The sequence below is a fragment of the Corapipo altera genome, unplaced genomic scaffold (genome assembly GCF_003945725.1).
Source record: "Corapipo altera isolate COAL_440 unplaced genomic scaffold, ASM394572v1 0, whole genome shotgun sequence".
NCBI lineage: Eukaryota > Metazoa > Chordata > Aves > Passeriformes > Pipridae > Corapipo > Corapipo altera.
In genome coordinates this window covers 85,316,941-85,340,462 of record NW_020884872.1, presented here as the reverse complement: position 1 = coordinate 85,340,462, position 23,522 = coordinate 85,316,941, and the positions used below count along the sequence as shown (strand labels likewise).

Below are 23,522 nucleotides of genomic sequence, written 5' to 3'. Positions count from 1 at the left end.
AAAATGGTGAAAAGTTCATCCTAATTTGAGATTATTAAAACTGAAATCAATTTCAATCTGCAACTATCTTAAGGAATGAGTTAAAAATATTTTTAGAAATGATTAATACATTTATTTATACTATATTCTTAAGTGTAGCATTTCCTTTGTGAGGTCTCTGCGTAATAGCTTCATTAGGTTTTCAGTTAAAAAAGGCACAAATACAGCTGCAAGCATAAATATACCAAACTACTAGCAAGCTGTCATACATTTATGTGATAGCTGTACAGAAAGAAATTTCATAGGCCATAAGAGAAAACTCATTGTGAGAAATAATTAAAATGGACAATTCAGAAAACTTTACAAAAATACTTCTTTTTATTAAAAGCAGCAATTTCAAGCAGAACAATACACAGAATGTAAACATCACTAAGTTCAGCTCCAGCCTGCTGAACCTTCGAGAAAGTCTACACTAAATGCATCTACTGTACTAGCAAGTTAACAGACTATATTATAATTTGAAAATATATTTTCTACTATGAATTAAGAAAAAGTAATTTATCGTAATCTATCCCAGCGCCAGATACTGGCATCATCACACACAGCTATAAGGATACTACTATCCCTGCTAAAACTGGTCTGTCGAATGGCAGCAACACATTTAGGATGAGTAAGAGTCGTGCACCTATAAATAAAAGAAAATTATTCAGCTGCAATGTTAAATCTGCACTTACTACAACATTATGGAGCACTGTTTCACCAATCCCTTATTTATGTGACCTAGGAGGAACTGAAGGGCAGCAAGGTTATGGCCTGCATAGCGTGTTCTGTATTCCAAATGTGGACTTGGGAAAGCAGTAGTTTAACTGTTCATCCACTGTTGTTACTTATCCACCCAATTTTCACTGAAGAAAAGACTGAAAGCTTATAGAATCACATTATTTAGGCCTTCATAATCAATGTTATTTCCCAGCAGTTAGGAATAAAATATTTTAATTGGGTGATTAAAGACTGCAGCATTTTCAGGAACTTCATTCATTAATGTGTACATGTACATATTTACATGGATTATATATAAATATATATAAGTATGTATAATATATTATATAGGGTATATAAAAATATAATGCATATAGTATTTTTATATATAGCATATATCCACTTTATACACAGTGGGTTTTGGGAATGGGTTTGTTTTGGAGGTTTTTTTGTTTCATTTTTTTTTTTTTTGCATTTGTATGTTTAGCCACATACATATCTACCTATATGCATCTTTCTATCTATCTATCTATATGTATACACACGTATATATTTTTAAAATACATGCTGTAAAATTGCCTGGCCACGCAGCTGAGGAACTGGAAAGCCACACTGTTTGCTCCACAGTGTGCTCATTACTCTGTCCTTTCTGTCCTGTCCACACTCTCATTACTCTAGTCCTCTCACCTACCTTGCCTTTGTCATGTGCTACAGCCACCCAGCACATCTTCTCTTAATTGCTTTGCAAGACTTCCACCCAATTAGTTTGTAAGCCCTGTGAGAAATCAACTCTCTTCTACTATATCTACACATGGTACCCAGCACAATATGAATGGGGCCTCTTGCCACTTCTATAATGTAAATTATAAATCAGTGAAATATGATAAAAGTTAACCTTCAGGGGCTCATGTTTATTTACCTACTAGATATAATGGAACATAACTAGTATTAAACTAGTACTGAAGAATTTCTATAGTTATCAGTAAAGGAAAAAGTAAAGTAACCCAACTCCCCATCTTAACAAAAATAAAGTACTCACTTAGCTTTATGAGGATCCTCTATTTCTAAATCCCAAACATAAAGTTTGCCAACCTGATTGCCCAGAGCAAGCATCTTTAAAAGAAAGCAGAGGATAAAGGAATTTTAAAATACTTTCTCAAAGAATGAAATCAGAATTTTATAAAGGCTCTAGAGCTAATAATTTGTGCATGAATATTTAAACATGAATAACTTAATGAGTTTGTTGGAGGAGTTAGAAAGGCTATAAAATCTGCCTCCCCTCTTACATTTTATCAGCCCCTGCAAATAGGGGAGGAATGTAACAGTAACCATACTTTTAGTGGCAAATAAGTATTTATTTGGTGGAATTTTTTTCTACCAGGCAGAACCCAGAATGAAAAAATCTGGAGCTCCTCCACCTTCATAGAAAGGCCCTTATAGCAAACCATTCTGTTTCTTAAGCATCACATGAACCAAGACTTTCCCTATGCCCATAAACATGGAATCAGTGAAAAACTACACACCTTCAAACACAGAAAAGTCAAAGCTGACACATACCTTTTGCCAGAAATCCATTGAAAATCTCATGTACCATATGTCACACTGGCTGTAATCAAATCTCCCAAGAATGGTCACATTGGACTCACTGGGCTTGATTTTATCTATATCGTCTTCCATCTTGCCAGGCTTCCAGCAAACAATGGCATTTTCACAAGACTGGAGTAAAACAATGAAAAAAAAAGTCACCTATATTTACAATTTATACTGCACAATCAGTCTAATTATAACTCTAAGCAAACATTTCATCTCACAGCTTCCCCAATGACATTACAAAACGCACAACCAAAAATCTCCCCTCTGATCACAGCCACATCACCAACAACACATCACTGCCCTTCGCTGGGAACCTGATACCCTCACAGCTTTGCCAGGCAACAGGACTGCTGGAGCCCTCCCTCACACACTTCAGAGGAAGTCAACCAGATGTGCTTAAACACAATTTCATAAGCAACTTAAACTCATCTTGATTTAGGGATTGTTTACCCAATCCCTTTGACTAAAAGGACTGTGCACTCACCAGTATTTGGCATCAAGGCAGTTGGACTGCCTGGTTTAACATCTGCAAGCCACTGGTACTAGTGGACACAGCACATTAGTCAAAGTTACTCCATTTATGGCAACCCTCATCTCACCCTTTAGCAGCAGGATCCCTAATCAGTATCTGTAGATTCCCTTTCTGTAGGTTCCATGCAGATTATGGTTAGCTAGTAACCCTGTACCTGCTAAACCTAGTACCCTGCTAAAGAGCAGAGGTACAACTGTAGTAATAATTTTACTTTTTAAGTGTAAGCTGCTTATCCACACATCCTGACAGCTGACAAAATTCACAATACACTCCACGAAATCATTTGACACAGGACAGTAATTTAATCTGACTCAAATGCTAGTAAGACTTCTATTGTTTAGAATCCTCAAAACAAGCAAATAAATGTAATGTAGCTGAAAAAGCTGCAACATTACCTTGGAAAGAATTAGATCTCCCAACCACCGTACACAGTCAACATAGTTTCTATGTATGTCTCTCGTAGAAAAGTCAGGAAAGTGAATTTTCTGGGAAATAAAAGGCCTATAGAGAAAATTGCCAAGTGAGGTTCAGAGAAATACAGAAGCAAAAGTCTAATTTTTAATAGCTGGTTTTAACATATCTCGATGTTAAAAGAATAAGCTCATCTTTTCTAAGTTTTATAACAAAGTAGATTTCATATGCTGATTTTTTCTTTTTAATACTGGGAACAGTCCCTGTGTTCTCATCCTCATTGCTAAAGAAATAACTAGTTTCCCATGTACAAGACTGTGCAGAGACAGTGCTGAGCAAAACCACTCCTTCAGATGCTGAATACAGCTCCTTTCACCAAATACTTCAAGAATTAAGGCTCGGTTTTCTTGATGCTGCTTCTGCAACATCTAAATTGTTAAATAGAAATGCACACTATTTAAAAAAAAAAATCATCATTTTAAAAAAAGCACGCTAAAAAAAGCATCATTTAATATTTGGTAACATTACCAAAAAAAGCGAGAGTATTTTCACAGCTAGTCTCATTGCTGAACATGTTCACTGTGTTTTAGACTCTTCAATTCTCTCAATGGTTTAACTGGAAGTTAAGATTAAAAAGTTGAGGAACTTCATAAAGGAGGATTTATCTATCATGTATCTAATTGTTATGTTTACTTGATAATTTACTCAATAATTTACTCATATCTGAGGTCAAATCAGAGAATGATGAAAATGAAGGTTATTACTATGTAAAATTGTCCCCACCCCAAAGTCGAATAACATACAATAATTAACTACTCCATACAAAGCTATTTGCCACATTTAATTACATAGATTTGATTCCCTTATAAAAATTTTAAGATGATGAAAAAGGCATTGACAACTTGAAACACATGAATTACAAGCCTAAAGATAATAATTCTAGACATTTCCTAGTCAAGCAAATAAGAAATAGTTAAAGTATTTAAAAATAAAAGTCTCAGAATCTGAATTTAGTAAAATTTCACTGAAGCAAACATCAGTAAGACACATACTCTAGAGAGATTTTAGTACCCAGCACAATATCTAGGTCACACACTATTCCCAAGAACTCTCAATTTGGAAAGGAATTAACCTGGACCATTGATAGGAGTATTTATGTTTTGCAAAGACAACCAAGAAGATGAAGACTACGTACCTGTTGGTCTTATTTGGGTTGTACTCATAAGATTCTTTGATAGCATTAATCATTCTCTTGGAATTAATTCTCCAGAGTTTTAGAGAGTGATCCATCCCACAGGACATGATTTTTTCACCAAGAAGATCATAATCCTACATATATAAAATAATTTTGAGCACCCCCAGCCTACGCTGTATTATATAAAGTCAGATTTTATGCCACCATTTCCATCAAAACAGCATTTTCTGTGTAGAGAATGCAATAAAACTGCATATTTCAAACAGAAAAAACTAAGAATGTAATCCAGCTCACTGCAAAGCAGCACAGTTTCTTGATAATTACATTTACTCTCTCTCAAGAAAGAGAGGCATATTCAACAGCACTGACAGACAATGAAGCTACAGCTAGTTCTCCTCTCTCAGTACAATCCATAAGAAGAAACTTTGGTAGAATTCCAGGGCTACAACACAGGTGAATAATACATACAGTGTCAGGTTTCCTAAAGATGCACTCCTCACCCTTCAGGTCACACAACAGGAATGGAAACAGTTCTTAAGAGCAGTCTATTAAAAGTTAACTAATCTAGTTGATATTTGCTAGGTATCAGTGGCTGTGAACAGCCACTGAAAAACAGTTTAACTGAAATAACTTCTTTCCTTCACTACCATGTCTCTCAGGGTTTATTTGCTTATGCTGCTTTGACTTGGTAAGTTCTCAAGAACTTCAAAAGTGGGACCATCATGAAAAGTTTTTACTCTTTCTAGCCCCACTGAGCTCTATTTTGTTTACTTCAAGGCTGCACTGTGAGAAAACCAGCTACTGAAACACACAGAAAGTGAACACCTGTCCCGTCTGCAAGAGGTGGCCAGATCAATCAAAACACCTTAGATTTAAAACTTGTCTATCCCCTTAAAAAAGTATTTATGCACTTCCAACTGGGGTTTTTTAAGTAGTTAAAACATCAAAACAGTGCACAAGAGGACAAAAAGTTGCTTACTACCCTTTGTAAATCTAAATCACTGCCCCACAGTCTTCCACTTACTGCACTTAACACCTCATCCCTGTGCCCTTCTACTCCTCCAAATATTGCAACCAGCGTGTCTGTCTGGATGTTCCACAGTCTCAACGCGTGATCTATAAACAACAAATAAAATTACATGCTGCTTTTTATATGTACATTTGAATAATATATTTCAGCTTAACCACTTTCAATAACAGGTGTTCATGTAAACATGAGAAAAGCACTGAATTCCTCTTCGCTTGTTAGAAGCACCAGAACTGCATTAACTAAAATTGCCATTACAACTCAACTACTGTTAAGAGTAATTCTGCAACTGAGAAAATGTGCCCACCCCCTCCCCTAGGTACAGCTTCTAGCAAAAATACACCTGGACCTTTAGACCACCCAAAAAACAAAGGAACATCTGATCTTGGATAAATATGCTTTTATTCAGTCTTCACTTAAAAATAGTTTTATGTACCAAAAGATGCTAGAATTCCTTTCAGCCATTCTAACATCAACATCTGATTTTCCATTTTTTTAACCTTTAAAGTGTTATTCTTTATCAATCATAGACCGTAAGGAGGGGAAAAACTGTTTATATAGACAATACGTATTCCAAAGTCAATCAGACTAATCTACTTGTTTAAAGAAAGTTTTTACAATTTCTAATTAAAAACCTCTACTGTATTTCACATTTGGAAATGGGAACCTCTAGTGTATTTCCATTTTGGATTCCATAAGTATACTGCACTGAACTACAGCAAACACCCACAGTTCCAGAAGGGACACAGAAGGCCACACAGTCCCAAATATTTTCCTCTTTTTCTATTAACCTCTCAGCCAAGCAGTTTTAAGACCTCAAGTGCTCTCCTGCCTTCTCCGTGATAGTACCTGGTCCAGAGACTGCACATTAAAAATTGTAGTACTATGGCCAATGTCAAAATGTTACTAAAAAGAGAACCCAAAAATACACAGAACTCAAGAAACTCAATGTTTACAGACCCACAGCACCAACTTGACAGCTGCAAGCATCAGAGAAGTTCCCACCTCCTGTTCTCATGTAGCCTCATCAGTAATTCCAAATACACTAAAGTCAAAGGTCCCCTTATGTGAGTGTTTCCAGCTCGAGCATTCCTAGCATATCCTATTCCTCCAAGGATAGCTCTTGTGGAGATCATTCCCTTACTTAACAAAAATGTCAAGATTAGTAAGTTGTGACTGTTAAAACTTTCTGGACAGGCCCCTAACACACCATACCAAAAACTCCCTTCACTAATAAGCTTTTTACACAAAGTCCAACTAAAGCTCCCAAGCAAGAGAGAATCCGAGTTTTTCCCCATGCACACGGTGGTATCTTGCTGTCTGCAACTTTAAGACTTCCCCACTAGATGGCAACGTGATTCAGCAACTCGGAAAAATTTAATTCAACTGTTAGAAAGCAAAGAGGGAACCCAAGGCTCATGATTCTTCTTTCCTAAAAAGCAGCATTGTTCACAATGCCGTTGCAACACAGGTGAAGTTATGGTTATTGCAGGCCATGGATTTAATGATTACAAGACATACAGCCATAAGAGAGCACGATTTGCTCTCGACTTTCAAGGTGAACTTGTTCAGTGACATTCATAAAAAATTTCATAGAGGTTTAGGCCTAGACCAAACTCCAATCCAAAGTATCCTGATTTATACAAAAACAAAAGAGGTTTTTTTCCTCACCTTTGCTTACAGATAAAAGAAGATTTGGATCTCTTGGATGGAATTTCAGTTCATTGATTGCATTTCCATGGCCCACGTAGTGCTGGGATAGAATTTAGAGACCAGGTTACCATCTGCCCTCATGTTTACACATACTTAGAAGACACAAGTTTCATGCCTTACTGAAACACAAGCTGTATCTCAAAGCTGTAAACACTCACCTTTATGCACTGCATTGTAATAGGATTAATTATCCTAATAATACCCCTGGACCCTGCCACAGCCAAAAGAGGATGGCTTGTATTGCTGTCATATGTCCACGCACAGGTATAGAAATTTTCATCTGCCTACAACATCTTATGTTGAGGAATACAGAACAAACAGGAGATTTATTTTTTTAAACAATGTGATTTTATTTTAAGTAAACCTGTTGCTATTTTATCCAAGTGCCCAGGAGTCTCTGCTGGACCAATTAAGAAAAAGACACATATTCAATTATACATCTGCAAATACCAGTAACATCACCTTTTCTACAGAGGCCAATTCCTCACTTCTGTTCCATAACATACAAGGAACACCTTCTCTGTCATGGCATCACCTTTGAGTATCTTTCTCAAAAAATATCCAAAGACTGGGAATAATGAATCAAGACTGAGTTTACAAGTTACTGACTTGTATACTGCAAGTGATCAACACATGTTATTAATGCTTCAGAGCATAAAACCTATTTCTTAGTCTTTAAACCCAGATTCAACTCACAGAGAAAAACTGAGACCACTGTAAAGCAGTAAAACATTATACAAATATTAGTGTTGGGAAGATTAAACTGATGGAGAATCAGTTTTCATGTATTTTAACACAATATGGTCCATGAGCCTGCATTTTTAACATTTTTTCAGTAGGAGGGACTGTAGGATGTGGGAAAGAGGCAAGACTTGAACCTAACATAAGGAATGCACCACATGAGCAAAGTATTAAATCACAGACAAAACCTTTGTATGCGTTTTCCTAAAAAACCTCTTAATTTTTCATAAAGAGAAAGGAAACATATGGGTTTTAACTTAAAAGGATACATCAGCATCCACGTAGGACTGCAACAGACGGATTTCTCCTTGGGAATGACATTCATATAAAGTAACCTGGAGAAAAAAGCAAAAAGAAAAAAGTGTGAGAGACTGCTGCTTATTTGTGATATTTCAAAAGGAAATCACATGCATCTGTGTATTGACTGCCTGATGGGGAGAGATCGTGTGCCTCTATGGTTTAAATCTCATCCATTATCCATTTGTTTTCAACAGGTAGAAATGTTTCAGTAAAGCACCACTCCAGGACTTGTCAGCTGTCCTTCCCAGATTCTGAAGTCTATTATTTGAATTCTCTTAAGATAAACTCTTGTTGGAATCAGTTATTGCAGCCATCTCCAACATGACCTGGTCTTTTAATGAGTCATTGATCCTTTGCTTAAAGTTAGTTTAGCACTTTTGGTGACTTGCCAGGTGGAACAAACCTAGAAATAAAAGGCTTGTTTATTCTCAACACTCACAAAGAATGCATTTCGGGAGTAATTTTCAAGACTGAAATTACATAGATCCTGGTTCAGAAAAAGCCTATAAACTCCCTCCTCACAGGCCATTAATTTAGCTACTGAGCTGTCTAGCATCATTGCAGGCAGTCATTGCAGACAGTTCTCATCCTGTTTTAGAGTGTATGACCTTTTCAAAACAATAACATTTATGAAGAGTAATTTAGTTGAGAAGATACATTTATGCACCTTGCTCGCCTGTCCCACATGCATATTACTAAAGGATGTTTTCCTTCATGACATAGTTAATTCCCAAATAGCTAACACATGACTTCATAAAGAAACCAAAGGATGCAACTGTCCCAGATAACAGATGCTACGTATCTTAGAAATAAAGCTGTTTATATATCTGCACTAAACACAGGTAACAGGATTGGTTGGAAAAAGGAATGCATGCAGAACCACAGGGAAGTGTGTAGAGTGAAGAAAAGATTACTCACCCTGTTGCTGCCTACAGTGGCAAAAACAAGAGGATCACCTTCTTTACTGTGCCAGTTAAACTGGACTCCAAACAAAGGCTGGCCATGGTCCTCCTATAGATGGAAAGTAAAATTAGAGATAAAAAAACCAACAAAACCCACAGGCATATAATTGCTGTGAAATTCAGCTATGGTGGTAAACAGTTTGACTGAGAAGTTTCCCTCCTCAAACTACTGGGTTCACATTTAGCATAATTTCAGACAGTGAACAGTTAAAAAGGATAGTTTGGTAACATCACATTTTAACTTGGCTGTCCTTAAGCGAGGTTAAAGGAATATTCTGACAAACACACCCCTTCCCTTTCTTTCCCCACCAAGCTTTTAAAAAGTAAAGGGGAAGAACTGTTGTCTCAGTTATGGCCAGAAGCTGGCAGAACTCCCAAGTTATATTTGCAGGTCTACTATTCTGTTTTGCAATTTTCAGCAGGGCAATCTCTGCATCTAAGGTCACATCTATACACATTTTATATCATTATAATTACTTCTACACAAGGATTTGTAACTTAACAGAGATTAATTATTAGGACAAAGAAGAATTATACTGGTATAAGGATGGAGAAGGGCCACATTTAATTATTTCATTACAGTTAGGTCTTGTAACTTCATCACAGACATGAGGAACTCTCTCCAGCATATCACAATACTGCTGCAAAGTCCATGTCTACAAAGTGTTTTCAGGTCGCCTTCACAAACAGTTACCAGAGAAAAGCCAAATATTATTTTTATACAGCTCACATCAGTTTAAACAGAGAGGGAGGGGGGGGGAAAGCAGATATGTTTATGAATTGTGATGAATATGGTGGTGCTTGTTAATAATTGATAACAGTATTTTGGCCTGTCCTGACAGGATGTTTTCAGCAAGAATAATGTTCACCAAAGTGCCTCCCCACAGGGGACTGTCTGGGACAGTGCAGGCAGGAAGGAAGTGTCTCATGACGGCTGTGAAGCAGCCCTCAAATGGCAACGCTTCAGAGACAACACCAGAAGTACCGGCCCTGGCAGCTCTGGCCTATCCAAGAACCAAAGAATAAATTCAAGGAGGGGGCATGGCTACGGAGTCTAACACCACTCAGAAAAGGAAAGAAGTCTGGAAAAAATTTAAAATAGCATTATTTACTGAGAAAGGCAGTATCTGTTATTAACAGACGTATCTATAAGAGCTAGTAAGAGAAGGGAAAAAAATCTTTCAGACATGAAGGCCTTCCTGCAATTCTTAAGAGAGGTAACTTTCAAAGCTGAATACAGATTAAAAAGAATCATTCAAAGTTTAACTCAAAGTATTACCTATCACAACGTAAAGAACAAACAAATGGATTTATGTGACAAGGGATATGGGATATTAGGAAAGGGACAAGTAGCCAGGTTATTAGTGACCCCAGGACAGAAGGAAAAAGCAAGTATTCAGCATCTGTAAAGCATCATAGTCAAATCAGAGTTGAAGAATGAGGTAAACTGCAAGCCATAAAATTGCATACACAAGGCCATGGTTTTTTGTGTGCCATAAATCTATGAATTTTACTTTGCAGCCTCTATTTTTGAGTGTATTTAAGTCTTCTTTGAAGAGAATGGTTGAGAGATCTAATTCAGAATGCCTAAGTTTTTCCATCAATAATTGGTTGGGTTTGAATTTCTGCTTGAAAGAGTTCATACTGGTGAATACTGAGGGCTTCTGACCTATCACATGAAGGTAACACAGGTAAAATGCATGGATTTTTACTGCTTTGTTACAGACATATTAGCAGGGTTTGCACTTGTTCTTCTGGAATAACCTGGTTCTCTGTCATGTGCCCTGGTTCTGATAAATTTAATGAAATAGGAAGAGTAAGAGCAATATGTTTTTCCCCCTCAAGACAGGAGATTTTTCCAGCATAAGCTGCAAGAAGTTTCTGATTTTATATGTAGGACCCAGACTAAGCAGATCCAGGCTAAGTAGAGAGATACAACAGAGGGCTATACTGTTTCTATGTTTTTATATTTAAGTACATACCTAAAGTATTTAGTAAGCTTTTTCAAGGAAAACCTATTTCCCTGGAAAAATTTCGCTGCAAGACAAATGTCTTTAATGTACTTACTTGACCCACACTACATTCCTCACACCAAATGCTACAGTGCTGCAGTCTTCAAGAGCACAAGTGTACATATTGCAGTTTTGCTGGTGTTTGATGGATGAAGAAGCCAGGCAGAGGGTCTTGCAGAAATGTACTAGGCCATCATAACTGAAGAAGTTATGCTCCCATTTAAACCACCAATATCCTTACTGGCCAGGAACAGTATATAACTATTCTGAAAATAGCTGTCTGCTCTAATTTTTGTCCCAACTACTAAATAATGAAGCAGGTTTTTCAAAACCTTATACTTCTAGGTGCCATCCATCATGGTTATGCTCAGATACCAAGTATGTCACGCAAATCTGACACTGGTTTGTACAGACAGAAGAGTGACACAGATGCTGGTCCGAAAGTAAAACTGTGATATGCCATCTTGTCCCTATGAATAAATATGAATAAAGGGTAGAAATATGAATAAAGGGCACAAAACCCAAAGTACTCCAGGTCTTCATGCACCAGAGAAAGAAAGCAGGGGAGAAAACAGACCTACAATTGCTAGAAAAGTAAATAAATAATCTATCGATGGTTAGCTCTGCCCTTACTCACTCAATACCAACTTGGGTTCAGTCAAAGAGTAAGACCAGACCTGTTTTTAGACCGAAAGCAGTGAAGTAAATACCAAGCCAACGCAAAAAATAATCACCTGCATGAATACATTGTAATACACTGTCACCCACGCTGCCAGCGGGGAACCAACTAACCACAAGTGCATTTCCAGTTCCCAGAAGTGGAATCAAGCCATTATAGGCAGTGGTTTTAGTTACCTTTCCTTAACACATCAACAAGCTAGACATGGCATTGGATACTTATTCCCAGGTCAGGGGGCAGCGAGGAGAAGCTGAGAGACAACAGCAGGCTGCTTACAACCTCTAAGCCACATTTTAAACAAAAGCAAAGAGTAGGGCAAATAATTGCCTTGTTTTAAAGGGAGCACAACAAAGCAAAACACACAGGGTTTTCATTTGAAAGATCTATCATGAAAACACAAATGGATGCATGAGGATGTGCAACTGTTAGCTGTATATGCTAATTTATAAACTCTATTTCCATTCACTCCACAGAGAGCAAAGATTTTTCAGTACATCTCACAGTAACTTAGTACTGCAAAAAGAAAAAATAAAAGCCAGCTTTTTATTTCCTGTCATTTTCCAAGTTATATTTTTGTTTTCTTGATGCTTAAATTTCACCCAAAATAACTTCCAAAGTAGTGTTTAAAAAGCATATTTAGCAAGTACTCAGTTTTTCAGGCTGAATCATAACCATTTAACATTCAAAGCAGACAGTAATAGCCATATTTCTTTTTTTCCCCAAGGAAGAAAAATAAAAGCAAAATAAGAGGGAAAAACCAAGAGTATGAAAGTAGAAAAACACATAATTTATACACTCCTAAAGAATATTAATTTCATGTCTTTAAACCATGTTGATCCTTCATTAACTTCAATACATGCATCTTACAGCATAGCTCAAAGACATTTAAACTCAGGGATATATGCTGTGACATCCAAAGAGTCACCAGTGTCTTTCTAAATCCACATACAGCATTCAGCCATTAGAGTTTATCTCCACAGTATCAGCAAAATTGGTATGGAAGAACAGGAAAAAGAAAAGAAGAAGGGCTTCCTCAATCACAAAGTAAAAAACCAAATTTGGCTGCTACCTGGTCTTTGTCGTAACATGCACATCTATTATTAATTTCAGTTCAAAGAGAAACAGGGAAAAAAGCTAATAAAAATATCCATTTCGTTGAAATGCTACATTTACTCCCTCACTTGATTCCACTTGTACAGGAATCTGTTCCCAGGCCCTGATCCGAATTCAGAGAAGTCAGGGATTGCTTAATGTCATAGGGCAGTCTTTTGGCCCACCCTACAAGTGGGGCCTGGGTTGACAGTGAGGTGAGGGAATGTTTTGTTTTCCCAGGAGACACTTGAAAAGTACTAACCCTTTCTGTCTGCAGACAGAAAAACAAACATGAGTAACAAAACTCAGAACTTGTTAAGAGTTTGGGTGCCCAAAGGCCCACCTCTGTGTTTGAAGTATGACTTGAAGCCACAAATAGCACCATCCGTGGGGGCGACTCACTGGAATCACAGGAACTGCTGCCTACCTTGGTGAAAACAAAACAACTTCCCTTCCTCCTACACCCTGAGAGGGCCGGAGATAATTTTTATACTTCAAGAACACAATAAGATCAATTTGTTTCCCAGATACTTTTGTCAGTGTAACTTCATATCACAATTTCTCCCATGGCAAAGCTCATTTAGCAGGTTTCCATCATCCAAACCTCTCATCCTCTCCCACTCAGGTACCCCAGCAATGCAGTGAGGCAGCTCGAAGACAAAGTTCAGAAACAGCTACATCAGTGCAACTCAACAGTCAAGCGTGGGGGAAAGACAAAAACTTCTTAAAGCAATTCTGCAGAAAATATCTACTATGGAGCTAGCTGCATGCTAGCTAAATATAGTTTAGCAAAACTCCATCTTGTTCCAGACATGATCTTGATTTAGAAATCTTATAAAAATCAAATCATAAGGCATATTTACAGCTTTTGCCACATAAATATCCCACACAAGGCTGAGGAATGAGAAAAAAAAGAACGTCCTGGTACTGTAAAATAATAATGAATGAGAAAACTCATTCAGTCCACCACAGTCTGTCACCAGAGTAGAAGAAAACAGCAATATCCAAAAACACCAGAACAGGGAGTAAAGTCCATGAATCCACTTCTCTTAAGACCATTAGGTGCTGTGTGAGCAGATAAACACTACCTCGATCAGGTGCTAACATATAATCACAACACTCACAATAAGTTAACCAAATTGCACTATATAGCATTTATGATAATTGCCAGAGGACAGAAAATACCAGTACCTGATCTGGTAAGTGTGAGGAGAAAGCTACTCCAAAATTGTAGGCTCGTTTTGTTTGGTTAGTTTTTTCTAAAGATATTTCAAAAGGTAGAAAAATCTGTAAAGGTTCTGTGCTTTGCATGGAGCTGTCACAGGTTTTGTTTTATTTGAATTTGTTTATTCCATTTCTTATATTTATCTCTAGCAACTACAGCTTCAATGAAATACATAATTACAACATCACATATTACTTTGCAAACCCGTACAAAAATGGGGTTAATTACAGCACTACCGACTGTTTCCTATTTCCCAGTATCTTTTTTCTTCAAAAGCTCGGCCATTCCAAATAAGAGAGGTACTTCTTCCAATCAGCATGGAACATAATTGTTTATATATATTGAAAAGTATCTATCTTGACACTCTCTCACAGTCAACATTAACACTACTGCCAGCAAGTGGTACCCAGCATTCCCCTGCTGAAGCTCATACATACCTACCTTTAGGCTATTTACACATTTGAAGGAATATTTGCACTTCTTTGACTTCCATTTTCCTTTCCCCCAGCTTTTTCTTCCTGGTGCATTAGGAGTGTTTGTTGGTGTATCAGGGCGTTCAGTGTTAGTACCGCTTTCAATACTAACGGCATCATCCTGAAAACATTCCAAATTATATAGAATGTCATAAAGAGATCATTAATGGCTGTATAAATTCAATTAATCTTGCAGCACTTGGCCTTTTTCCCTTTTTCTTCTCCTACATAAGAACGGGAGACCTCCCAGCACTTGGTGTTATTTAGACCTATTGCTAATATAACAGCATTCCTCCCTAGAAACAGAATGTGAGTCACATGAGGATTAATCCAAGAGGGAGAGATGTGAACTGTGATCTAGTGAAGTTTCTTCAGAATACTGGTAGCTGCTCTTAAGAAAATGTCTAAAGACAAAGCAGTTGCTTCCCCTAGAAAACATCCTTGATCCAAATGAAATGAGTACTTTTGAAGTACTGAAGGAAGAGCTGTGTAAAAAACATGATACTCGACCACACCAAGAACCAAGCCATTGTGAGGCTTCTGCAGACCTCAGCAGCATCAGTCACAGCACAGTTCTCAGCAAGTCAGCACTGCCACCAGAAGAGGAAGTCCCACCTTCCTCTCTTGCTCTTTCACACAGATACTTGTTTCCACTAGAAGCTAAATTCTGATCAGTTAACTAATCCAACTGGCCCTCCAATCCTTAGCAGCCAGAGCTAAGATAAAAATGGAGAAAACTGAAAAAAAAAAAAAAAAAAAAAAAGGATACCCAAACAACCCATCCAGCTGCTAAGCGATTTTAGCTCAGCTTTGGACAATTAACAGAAACTACAATTTCATGTGCAGTGTCACTGCAGGACACCACTTTAAAAGGACCTTTCCCTGCATTGCCCACAAGAGCACAATTCACTCACATCAGAACTGCCAGCCCTGTGCTTCCATAGCAGTACGTGCAGCTCGTCAAAAATCAACTTTTCGGGGGTTTTTCTGGCAAGGTAGTCTGTCCACTTTCTGTTAGAGCAGTGGGGGGAAAAAAGTTCATCACAAAGCCATGAAATTTCTAGAGCTGAACTAAGGGGAACAGAGGCAGACAACAGCCTGTCACTGGAGGAGATTAAGTAAAACATGAAGGTGCATTAGGAACTCCACTAGGAATACAGAATGAGCTCAACTACAAACATTAATACACCAATTCCCAACAAACATTTATTCTTTGTCCCAGTTTCATGTCTGTATCATCAAACACCTGTAGAGGTATATTGGTCTTTGTTTGCCTGACAACTCTGAAAAATTAGGTACCATGAGGAACAAAAGGAAGAATAATGCCACACAAGTGTGTAAGTGTACTGCCCAAATCTGGAGTCATTCCCTTCACATTGCACCCATAAAAGAGCCAACCTTTCCCTAAAATGTGCAACCAAGTTTAACAATTTTTACACTTTTCAGTTTCTTCTCTGTGACCCTTGAAATTTTCAGACTTTGCCAAATTGTCATTTCCCAAGCACACTTGCTAGCCAGAATTTTAATACTTGACAACACTGAAGTTATCTCTGGACTGGCCAGATATTGTCACTGTAAGAACACCAGGTACCCAGTGTGGCACAACTAAACCAGGTATCTGCAAGTACCACATAAAGGACAAACATGCACAGACACCTACGGAACAAAACACACCCTTTCTTTACCTTTTCCAAATCAACACCTCATGTTGTTATTATGTCAACTTCTGTTGTGCTTGTAATTTGTTGTTGCCTTGCTTATTATGTCAACCTTTAAACAGAATCCCCCATCTTTCAGGAGTAGTAACAGTACTTCAGGAGTTCAGTAACAAGCTCTTGAAAAGGGAATCCCTTCACCATTGAGACAACCCACATCAGAGAATCATATAATCACAGAACCGTTTGGGGTGGAAGGGACCTTAAAGATCATCTAGTTCCAATCTCCAGCTGTGGGCAGGGAGACCTTCCACTACACCAGGTTCCTCAGAACCCCATCCCTCCTGGGCTTGAACACCTCCAGGGATGGAGCATCCACAACTCCTTTGAGCAATGTGTTCTGTGGTCCCTGATAGCCTAAAACTTGTCACCAAAGCAAACCTGAATGTCTGTCACCAAATTACACCCGGATTCACAAATGCTGCTGAGCAACAGAAAAACAAAACCAGCAGCAGTGGTGTGAAGCATCTTGAACCTGCTTGTCACCTCACAAGCAGCATTTCCACAGCCTGTGGAGGATGTGGTCCAGATGCCTCACTTGCTGGGTAAGTGCTCTAACCAAAAAAAAAACCCACATTGCATAAAGCCAACAGGCAAATAACACCCTGCACACCAGTACCTACATAAAGGGACTGCTCACTACCTTAAACTAAGTTTACTTTTCAGGTATAAAGTTACTGTATATCAAACACATTACCTTTGCTCTGAACACTAGAATTTTACCTAAGTTAGAGATTACAGTCCCCATCGCCCGCTGCCTTCTCCTGCTGACAGGAGTTTATGAGCACCATCTCCTACTCCTCATTCGCCCAAGGGCTGCACAACATAAACTTGTGCCGCGTGTTACTTTACAACGTGACAGTGAAGACACACGATGCAAAACTGCAGGAACGATGGAAAATTCTGCTGTTTTGCAGCAAAAATAATAATTAAAAAAAAAAATGAATAAAGTCTGACGTTTTGTAGCAGAGTTCGCCACAGAGCCCGCTCACAGTTCGGGCCTCAAAGCCTCCCTCACCCACGTGGGGCACAGCGAGTGTCTCTCCCCCCAACTCTCCCCGCTTTCTTCCAGCGGGGCCTCCCTCCGGCGGCCTCGCGGGGCGGCCCCCGAGTCGAGCCGGGGCGGGCGGGATATACGCTGACACCCCGCTCTCCCTGTGCGGCTCGTTCCCTCTCCCGCCAAGGACCGCCCCAGAGGGTCCTGGCGGGCGATGTCCCCTCAGGTGGGGAGGGGGCCGCCCCCCTCCCCTCAGCGCTCCCGCGCACCCGCCCCCGCCGAGAGGCCGCGCGCGCGCGCGGGCGCGCTCCCGCCTCAGCCCCCCCCCCCCCCCCCCCCCCCCGCGCTCCATCCGCCCCCCCCCCCCCTCGCCCGGCCTCACGTTCTCGTCGCCGGACAGGTCCCCGGGGTTACTGTTCTCGTCGCTGCTCAGCTTCTGCTTCTTGGCCGGCATCTCCCCCACCGGTGCCGCCGCCGCCGCCGCCGCCGGGGCTTCTCCCCGCTCAGACATCTTCCCCGCCCCCCACCCGCCGCCGCGCAGCCGCAAAGCGCGGACGGCCAGGCCGGAATGGCTCTGCCGTAAAGCGGCCGCGCTGCCCGGGCGGGCCGGCGACGGAGCGGTCAGAGCGCTGGGATAGCGCCCTTTGCTTTCCTTTTCCTCCCGCCGCGGGCATCCCACTCCCTCTGGGGCCTTAGCCTGGTGGTAATCCGTGTCATAAACGCACGGCAGCGGAGCGGCGCTTACCTATCACTGCCTGCAGCCCGAGCACGCGTGTGATAGAGAAACAAGCAGCCCCTGTCGCCACGGGTGTTATCGGCCCCTCTGTGGACCTCGTGCCTGAAGGGGGTTTTTGTATGTTCTCCTGCTCGCTCCACAGAAGTCGTTCAGTCTGAAAACAGTGTTTCCGGATAAGAAATGTAGGTTCTGCTCTGCTACCTGCTTCTGTACTCCCTGACAAGCTACTTCTGCAGCTGTAAATGAAATAACTGCAATTGCCAGGTTTTTATTTATTTATTTCAGAAACCACAGGTCCCAGAGTCATAATAATTATGAACAGTAAAAATCAAAACAACAAAAAAAAGTCTTCTAACAAAGGGGAAAAGTAATCTGCCCTCAGGCACAGCATCTTATCTTCTTTTCTTGTAGGAGCAGAAACAAGTCTTCCCTCCCTGAGGGAGACATTCCAGTCTCAAAAACGCTTTGAGGGCAGTGACAGAGGTGAGCCGTGCCCTGTATGCAAAATTTCATCTCACATAAACTTCGGAGATAAAGAGGGAGAGATACACTTCAAATGGTGCATGTACTATAGTGTTAGCAATAAACAGTCTCTCTTTTCTTCTGCAGCACTGTAGGCTCCAATGAAGCATTACACAGCAAAGGATGGTAGTTTACAATTAAAACCTCTGCCCAGGTCTGTGCTGTGAGATCAAGGTTTTGATAAAAGTGTTTGTGGGAAAATATACAAGCTTGTTTTTGAAATATGACAGGATGTTTTTTAAAAAGACGGGTATCTTATAATTAAGACTAAATCACAGCTGCTGTGGATTTGTTGAAAGAAGGGCAGGCACTAAGTTTTCAGTGGCGAGAGTTTTTAACTTTTCCCTGTGGGTGTCCCTGAGCTACCAGAGGGAAGACAACTCCCCTTCGTTGAGCAGTTGCCAGCTGACGTGCTCCAGATGGCCAGCTGCACGTCCAACTCCACCGCTCATCTACATCATAAGGCTCAGCTAAATCATAAGGAAAGTGAAAGCCTCAGCTAGCCTGTTCTTCTTGGCTGGCATGTGGAAAGGTTCCTCACCCAAAATCAACCAGTTCAGTCTCCCTCACCAACTTGCTGTGTCCAGGCAGGTCTATGCCTTCTCCTATCTTCCGGATGCTAGAGGGCTTCTTTCACCACCGACAATCCTGCTGGCCTCACTGTACACTTGTTAGTCTAAAACATTTGTCTTTTTCTGCTTTCTTGAAAGACATGAAATGCAGGTGTACCAGGGAACGGAGTTTCCAAATGTCATAGTACACTTCATCAAGTGTTTGTTTAAAGAATTAGTTGTGTGGTTGAACATAAGCTTGAAAGTTCAGATAATTTGCTTAAAAATTTGTGCTCTGCTGAGATTCTCTTTGGAAAGCCTCTGTGCTTTTCTGTACCTCAGTTTCTCAGCAGTGTTATGGGAGAAGCATTTCTTACATCCTAGAGGGAAATTATGAAAAAATATTTTATTTATTATAGTTCATTATTTGTTTAATTAGTATAATACTGTTATATAAATACTATACATATATTAACTTAGAAGCAATAGGGCCCTTGACATAGTGCATAGAGGAAAATGGGAGAACAGTAAAATATACTTTTTTTAAGTCTACAGTGAGTTTCAAGTAGTGATTTAGAGGTATCTTAAAAGCACATGGTGGGTACTTGAGAGGGCTGGATTTGATATATCTATATATAAAGATTTTACCAAATGTGAGTTCTCATAGGATTGCAATAATAAATGTCAAAACATTTCTGGAATGCCTTGAAGACATGGGATCTTAAGAGACGGTCTGGTTTGGGTTTGTTGGGGTTTTTTTATGCATACCAGAATATTTCTGGATCATTCAGGGACATTGAAATACTTTTTATATATGGGGGTTGAAAGTAAATGTCTCACTCCTTTCATTCATCCTCTTCCAGGCACAGTTCTGCACAGAATCATGGGATCATGTAGGTTGGAAGGGACCTCTAAAGCTCATCATCTCTATCCCCTGCTCAAAGAAGGGCAAGTTAAAACCAGGTCCTCAAGGCCTCATTGAGTTCAGTTATGAGTATCTTCAAAAAAAAAAGATTTTGAAGCCACTGTCGTCGCCTATTTTCAGTGTTTTACTAGCCTCATGGTAATCCTTTTTTAACTTGTAATTAGTCAGAAATTCACATGCTTCAATTTGTGTCATTTGCCCCTCATCCTTTCCCTGTGCATCTGTTTTCTTTTCATCCTTCCATTAGGCAGCTCCCTCCTTAGCTTTTTCTTAAGGCCAAGACTCAGTTCTTTCAGATTGTCTTCATACATCATGAGTTCCAGTCCCCTGACCTTCATGGTGTCTCTCTACTGGGTTTAGTCCAGCATATCTTCTACTGGGGAGCTCAGAACTGGACGCTTGTGATCTCGCAAGTGCCAAAGAGGGAGAAAGGACCACTTTACTTACTGGCTGATAACTCTTGTTAGTAACAGCCCCATGTGTAGTTTACCTTCTTTGCCTAAAGGCCACTCTACTGACTCATGTTCCACTCACTGTACACCAGGACCTCCAAGTCTTTTTATTCTGGGCTCCTTTGTTGACCCTTGACCTTTGCTGTTGCATAAGGCTATTTTTCCCCTAGTGCAGGACTTTGCATTTGGCTTTGTTGAACTGTATGAAATTCTTGTGAATCCATTCTGCCAACCTGTCTGGGACACTGCATAGAAGTCCTGAACTCCGATGTATCAACCATTCACCCTCAGTTTAGGGTTGTCTGCAGATTTGCTGTGATTGCCCCCATTGCATCATCCAGGTCATCAGTAATAGACCTTAAATAGTACTGGCCCCAGTACCAATCCCTGAGGGATGCCACTAGTAACCTGCAGCTGATTGGACTTTGTACCACTGATCACGCTTTGAAACAAGGGCCAACCAACTTTCCACCTGCCTTATAATCCACTTATCCAGCTATATGACACCAATTTGAGTGTAGGAATATTATAGAAAGACATATCAAAAGCTTTGCAAAACCTTTAGAGCACTCAGAGCTCCCCTTTTGTCCACACAGTCATCACACTGTAGAAAACAATCAATTTGACCTGGTAAATACATGCTGGCAGTTACCTTATTGTCCTTCATGTGCTTGGACATGGCTTCCAGGAGTATTTGCTCCACCACCTTCCCAGGACTAAGGTTAGGTAAACTAGTCTATCATTCCCTGCATCTTTCTTCTTGCCCCTCTGGAAGACATGTGTGTAACCTTTACTCATCTCCAGTCACCAGAAACCTCCCCAAATCCCCATAACTTTTCAAAGATGATAGAGCCTCACAATGACATTGGCCATCTCCTCCAGCACACCATCTGGTCTTGTGGCTTTCGGTATGGCCAGTTGGCTTCAGTGCTCCCTAACTGCTCTGCTGGGCACTGCTTCACTCCTGTGGACTCTACTAACCGTGGGGAACTGGGAAGACTAAGAGCAGACCATATCAGTGAAAACCATTACAGAAAAAGCTTTATGTACCTCAGCCTTTTCCATGTTGTTTGTCACTGTGTCTGCCCACTGCTCCATGGAGAAGTGGAACGGTATTTTCCTCAGCCTTCCTTTTGCTGCCAGTGTACCTTCAGAAGCCTTTCTTGTTAACCTTCACCTCCCCAGCTGGTTTAATCTCCCAGCTGAGCTTTGACTTTCCCAACACCAGCCCTGCATGCTCAAGCAATGTCTCTGTATTTGTCCTAGGCAGGTCATCTGTGCTTCCACTTTCCACACATTTCCTTTTTGTGGTGGAGCTCAGCTGGGAGTCCCTTATACATCCATGCTGGCCTCCTCCCATACTTGTCTGCAGAACTTGTCCGTTCTGCACATCAGAACGGACTGCTCTTTTTCTTAGAGGAGATTCTTCTTGAAGATCAACCAGCTGCCCTGGCCTCATGCCCTCTAAGTTAGTCTCCTATTGGATCCTACCAAGAAGATTCCCAGGTAGGCCAAAACCTTCTTTCCTGAAGTCCAGGGCTGTGATTCTACTACTTGCTCATTTCTTTCACGATTTTCATCTCTACAGTCTTGTATTAGCTGCAGCCAAGACTGCACCTTCACACCTTTGTTTGTAAAGACTTCATCAAGACATCCTGGCGTCTTTCTTCCTTGATACGCTTCAAGTAGTCTACATAAAACAGAAAGACCTCCACCTTCCTCTCTTTTGGTGATGATTTTGGCAATCAGCTGGCCCCGCCAGCCCAGTACTTTTGTATCGAAGACTACACAGTAGAGGATATGTAAGAAAGAATGTAAGAGATAGTGATGGTCTAGAGAGTCTTAGAATTAGCTTGAGGTTTCTTAACTATGTGGGTAGCACTGAATTTTGCTGTCTTAAAGATGAAGGGGCTGTGCTGTGCTGGGAAAGGAGGATACATGGAATAGAGAGCTAGTGGGCAGACATAAAGGAGCAGAGCCCTGGAAAACAAACTTCTTGTTCCCACTGCCGCAGGGAGTGTGGAGAGGTGTTCTCCCCAGGCGATACCTGTTGCCTTCAAACTCTTCTGTTACTCAGTGAAGCAGCTGAGTCTGACCTTTTAGATCTTCTGCATTTACAGTGGGTCCCTGGCCTTTGTACTGCCCCAATATTATGCTGCCTTAGGTAACCCTTATTTTACCTATCTACAGTGATAGCCCTGCACCTAAATTACCTGATACCGGTAGCTGCTCTATAAGAAGTGTTTCTTATTGTTACTGTTTTCTGTGCGTGTATACCTCGGGAGTACTGAATTAACTGGGGAAAAAAGTATCTTTTTGAATTCTATTAGCTCAGTGGGAAAACACAGACATGGCAACTGAGGTGGTTTCCGTTCTGCTCCATGTATTGTCAATTGCCCTGTCAGTTCATCTCCAATTACAGAGGCTGTTTTACTGGTATTTTTATTAAGATTCTGAAAACATGACTGGATTTTCAGAACACCAGTTGAATTTGTAAGTCTGACAGCTAACACAGTTTTTGCCTTAGGAAAACAGCAACATTAGAAACCAAAGAAAAAACATCGACACAGAAACCCATAGCATCCTTTTGCATAAGAGGAATGCAACAGCCAGAAAAGGCTGAGATGTGGGAGGGGGAATGGAGTTAGGGAACTGGATTTTGGGGTATCTCAAACCATGACACCCTCTCTCACTTTTGAAAGATTAATGGGTCAGACCTTGAGCTGACTCATGCTCTGAAAGCAAGGAACAGCTCACACATTTAAATCTTCCTGCAGAAGTTCAAGATGATATGGATACATCATATCATCTGCTGGAGCTATCAACTTGCATAAAAATGGAAGACGTATCTGAATCAGAAGATGAGACAGCTGAATTGATCTAACAACTCAACGCTACTGAAGGAAGGATATCTCACACACCCCCCTCTTT

General features: G+C 40.3%; 1 protein-coding gene and 1 long non-coding RNA gene across 2 annotated transcripts; one reads left to right on the top strand and one right to left on the bottom strand.

Annotated features, from left to right (window-relative positions):
- Positions 1 to 335: 335 nt before the first annotated feature.
- Positions 336 to 17,936, bottom strand: EED (embryonic ectoderm development). Its single transcript, XM_027663442.1, has 12 exons — positions 17,788 to 17,936; positions 14,662 to 14,814; positions 9,169 to 9,261; positions 8,220 to 8,285; positions 7,368 to 7,493; positions 7,168 to 7,249; positions 5,494 to 5,585; positions 4,470 to 4,603; positions 3,259 to 3,364; positions 2,296 to 2,454; positions 1,778 to 1,851; positions 336 to 664 (listed from the first exon to the last, which is right to left on the bottom strand). The coding sequence occupies exons 1-12, from the start codon at positions 17,914 to 17,916 to the stop codon at positions 538 to 540; spliced, it is 1,341 nt and encodes a 446-aa protein (XP_027519243.1). The 5' UTR covers positions 17,917 to 17,936; the 3' UTR covers positions 336 to 537.
- A 185-nt stretch (positions 17,937 to 18,121) lies between these two features.
- Positions 18,122 to 23,207, top strand: LOC113956690. Its single transcript, XR_003530930.1, has 3 exons — positions 18,122 to 18,405; positions 18,553 to 18,700; positions 20,078 to 23,207. It is a non-coding gene; the product is annotated as an uncharacterized LOC113956690 (long non-coding RNA).
- The last annotated feature ends 315 nt before the right edge of the window (positions 23,208 to 23,522 follow it).

Excerpts from the sequence above, each read along its gene's own strand:
- EED (XM_027663442.1), bottom strand. The coding sequence starts at position 17,916 with ATGTCTGAGCGGGGAGAAGCCCCGGCGGCGGCGGCGGCGGCGGCACCG. Across the intron at positions 14,815-17,787 it reads ACCTGTCCGGCGACGAGAAC|GATGATGCCGTTAGTATTGA; the intron begins GTGAGGCCGGGC and ends GAATGTTTTCAG. Across the intron at positions 2,455-3,258 it reads GAGATCTAATTCTTTCCAAG|TCTTGTGAAAATGCCATTGT; the intron begins GTAATGTTGCAG and ends GTTTTACTCCAG.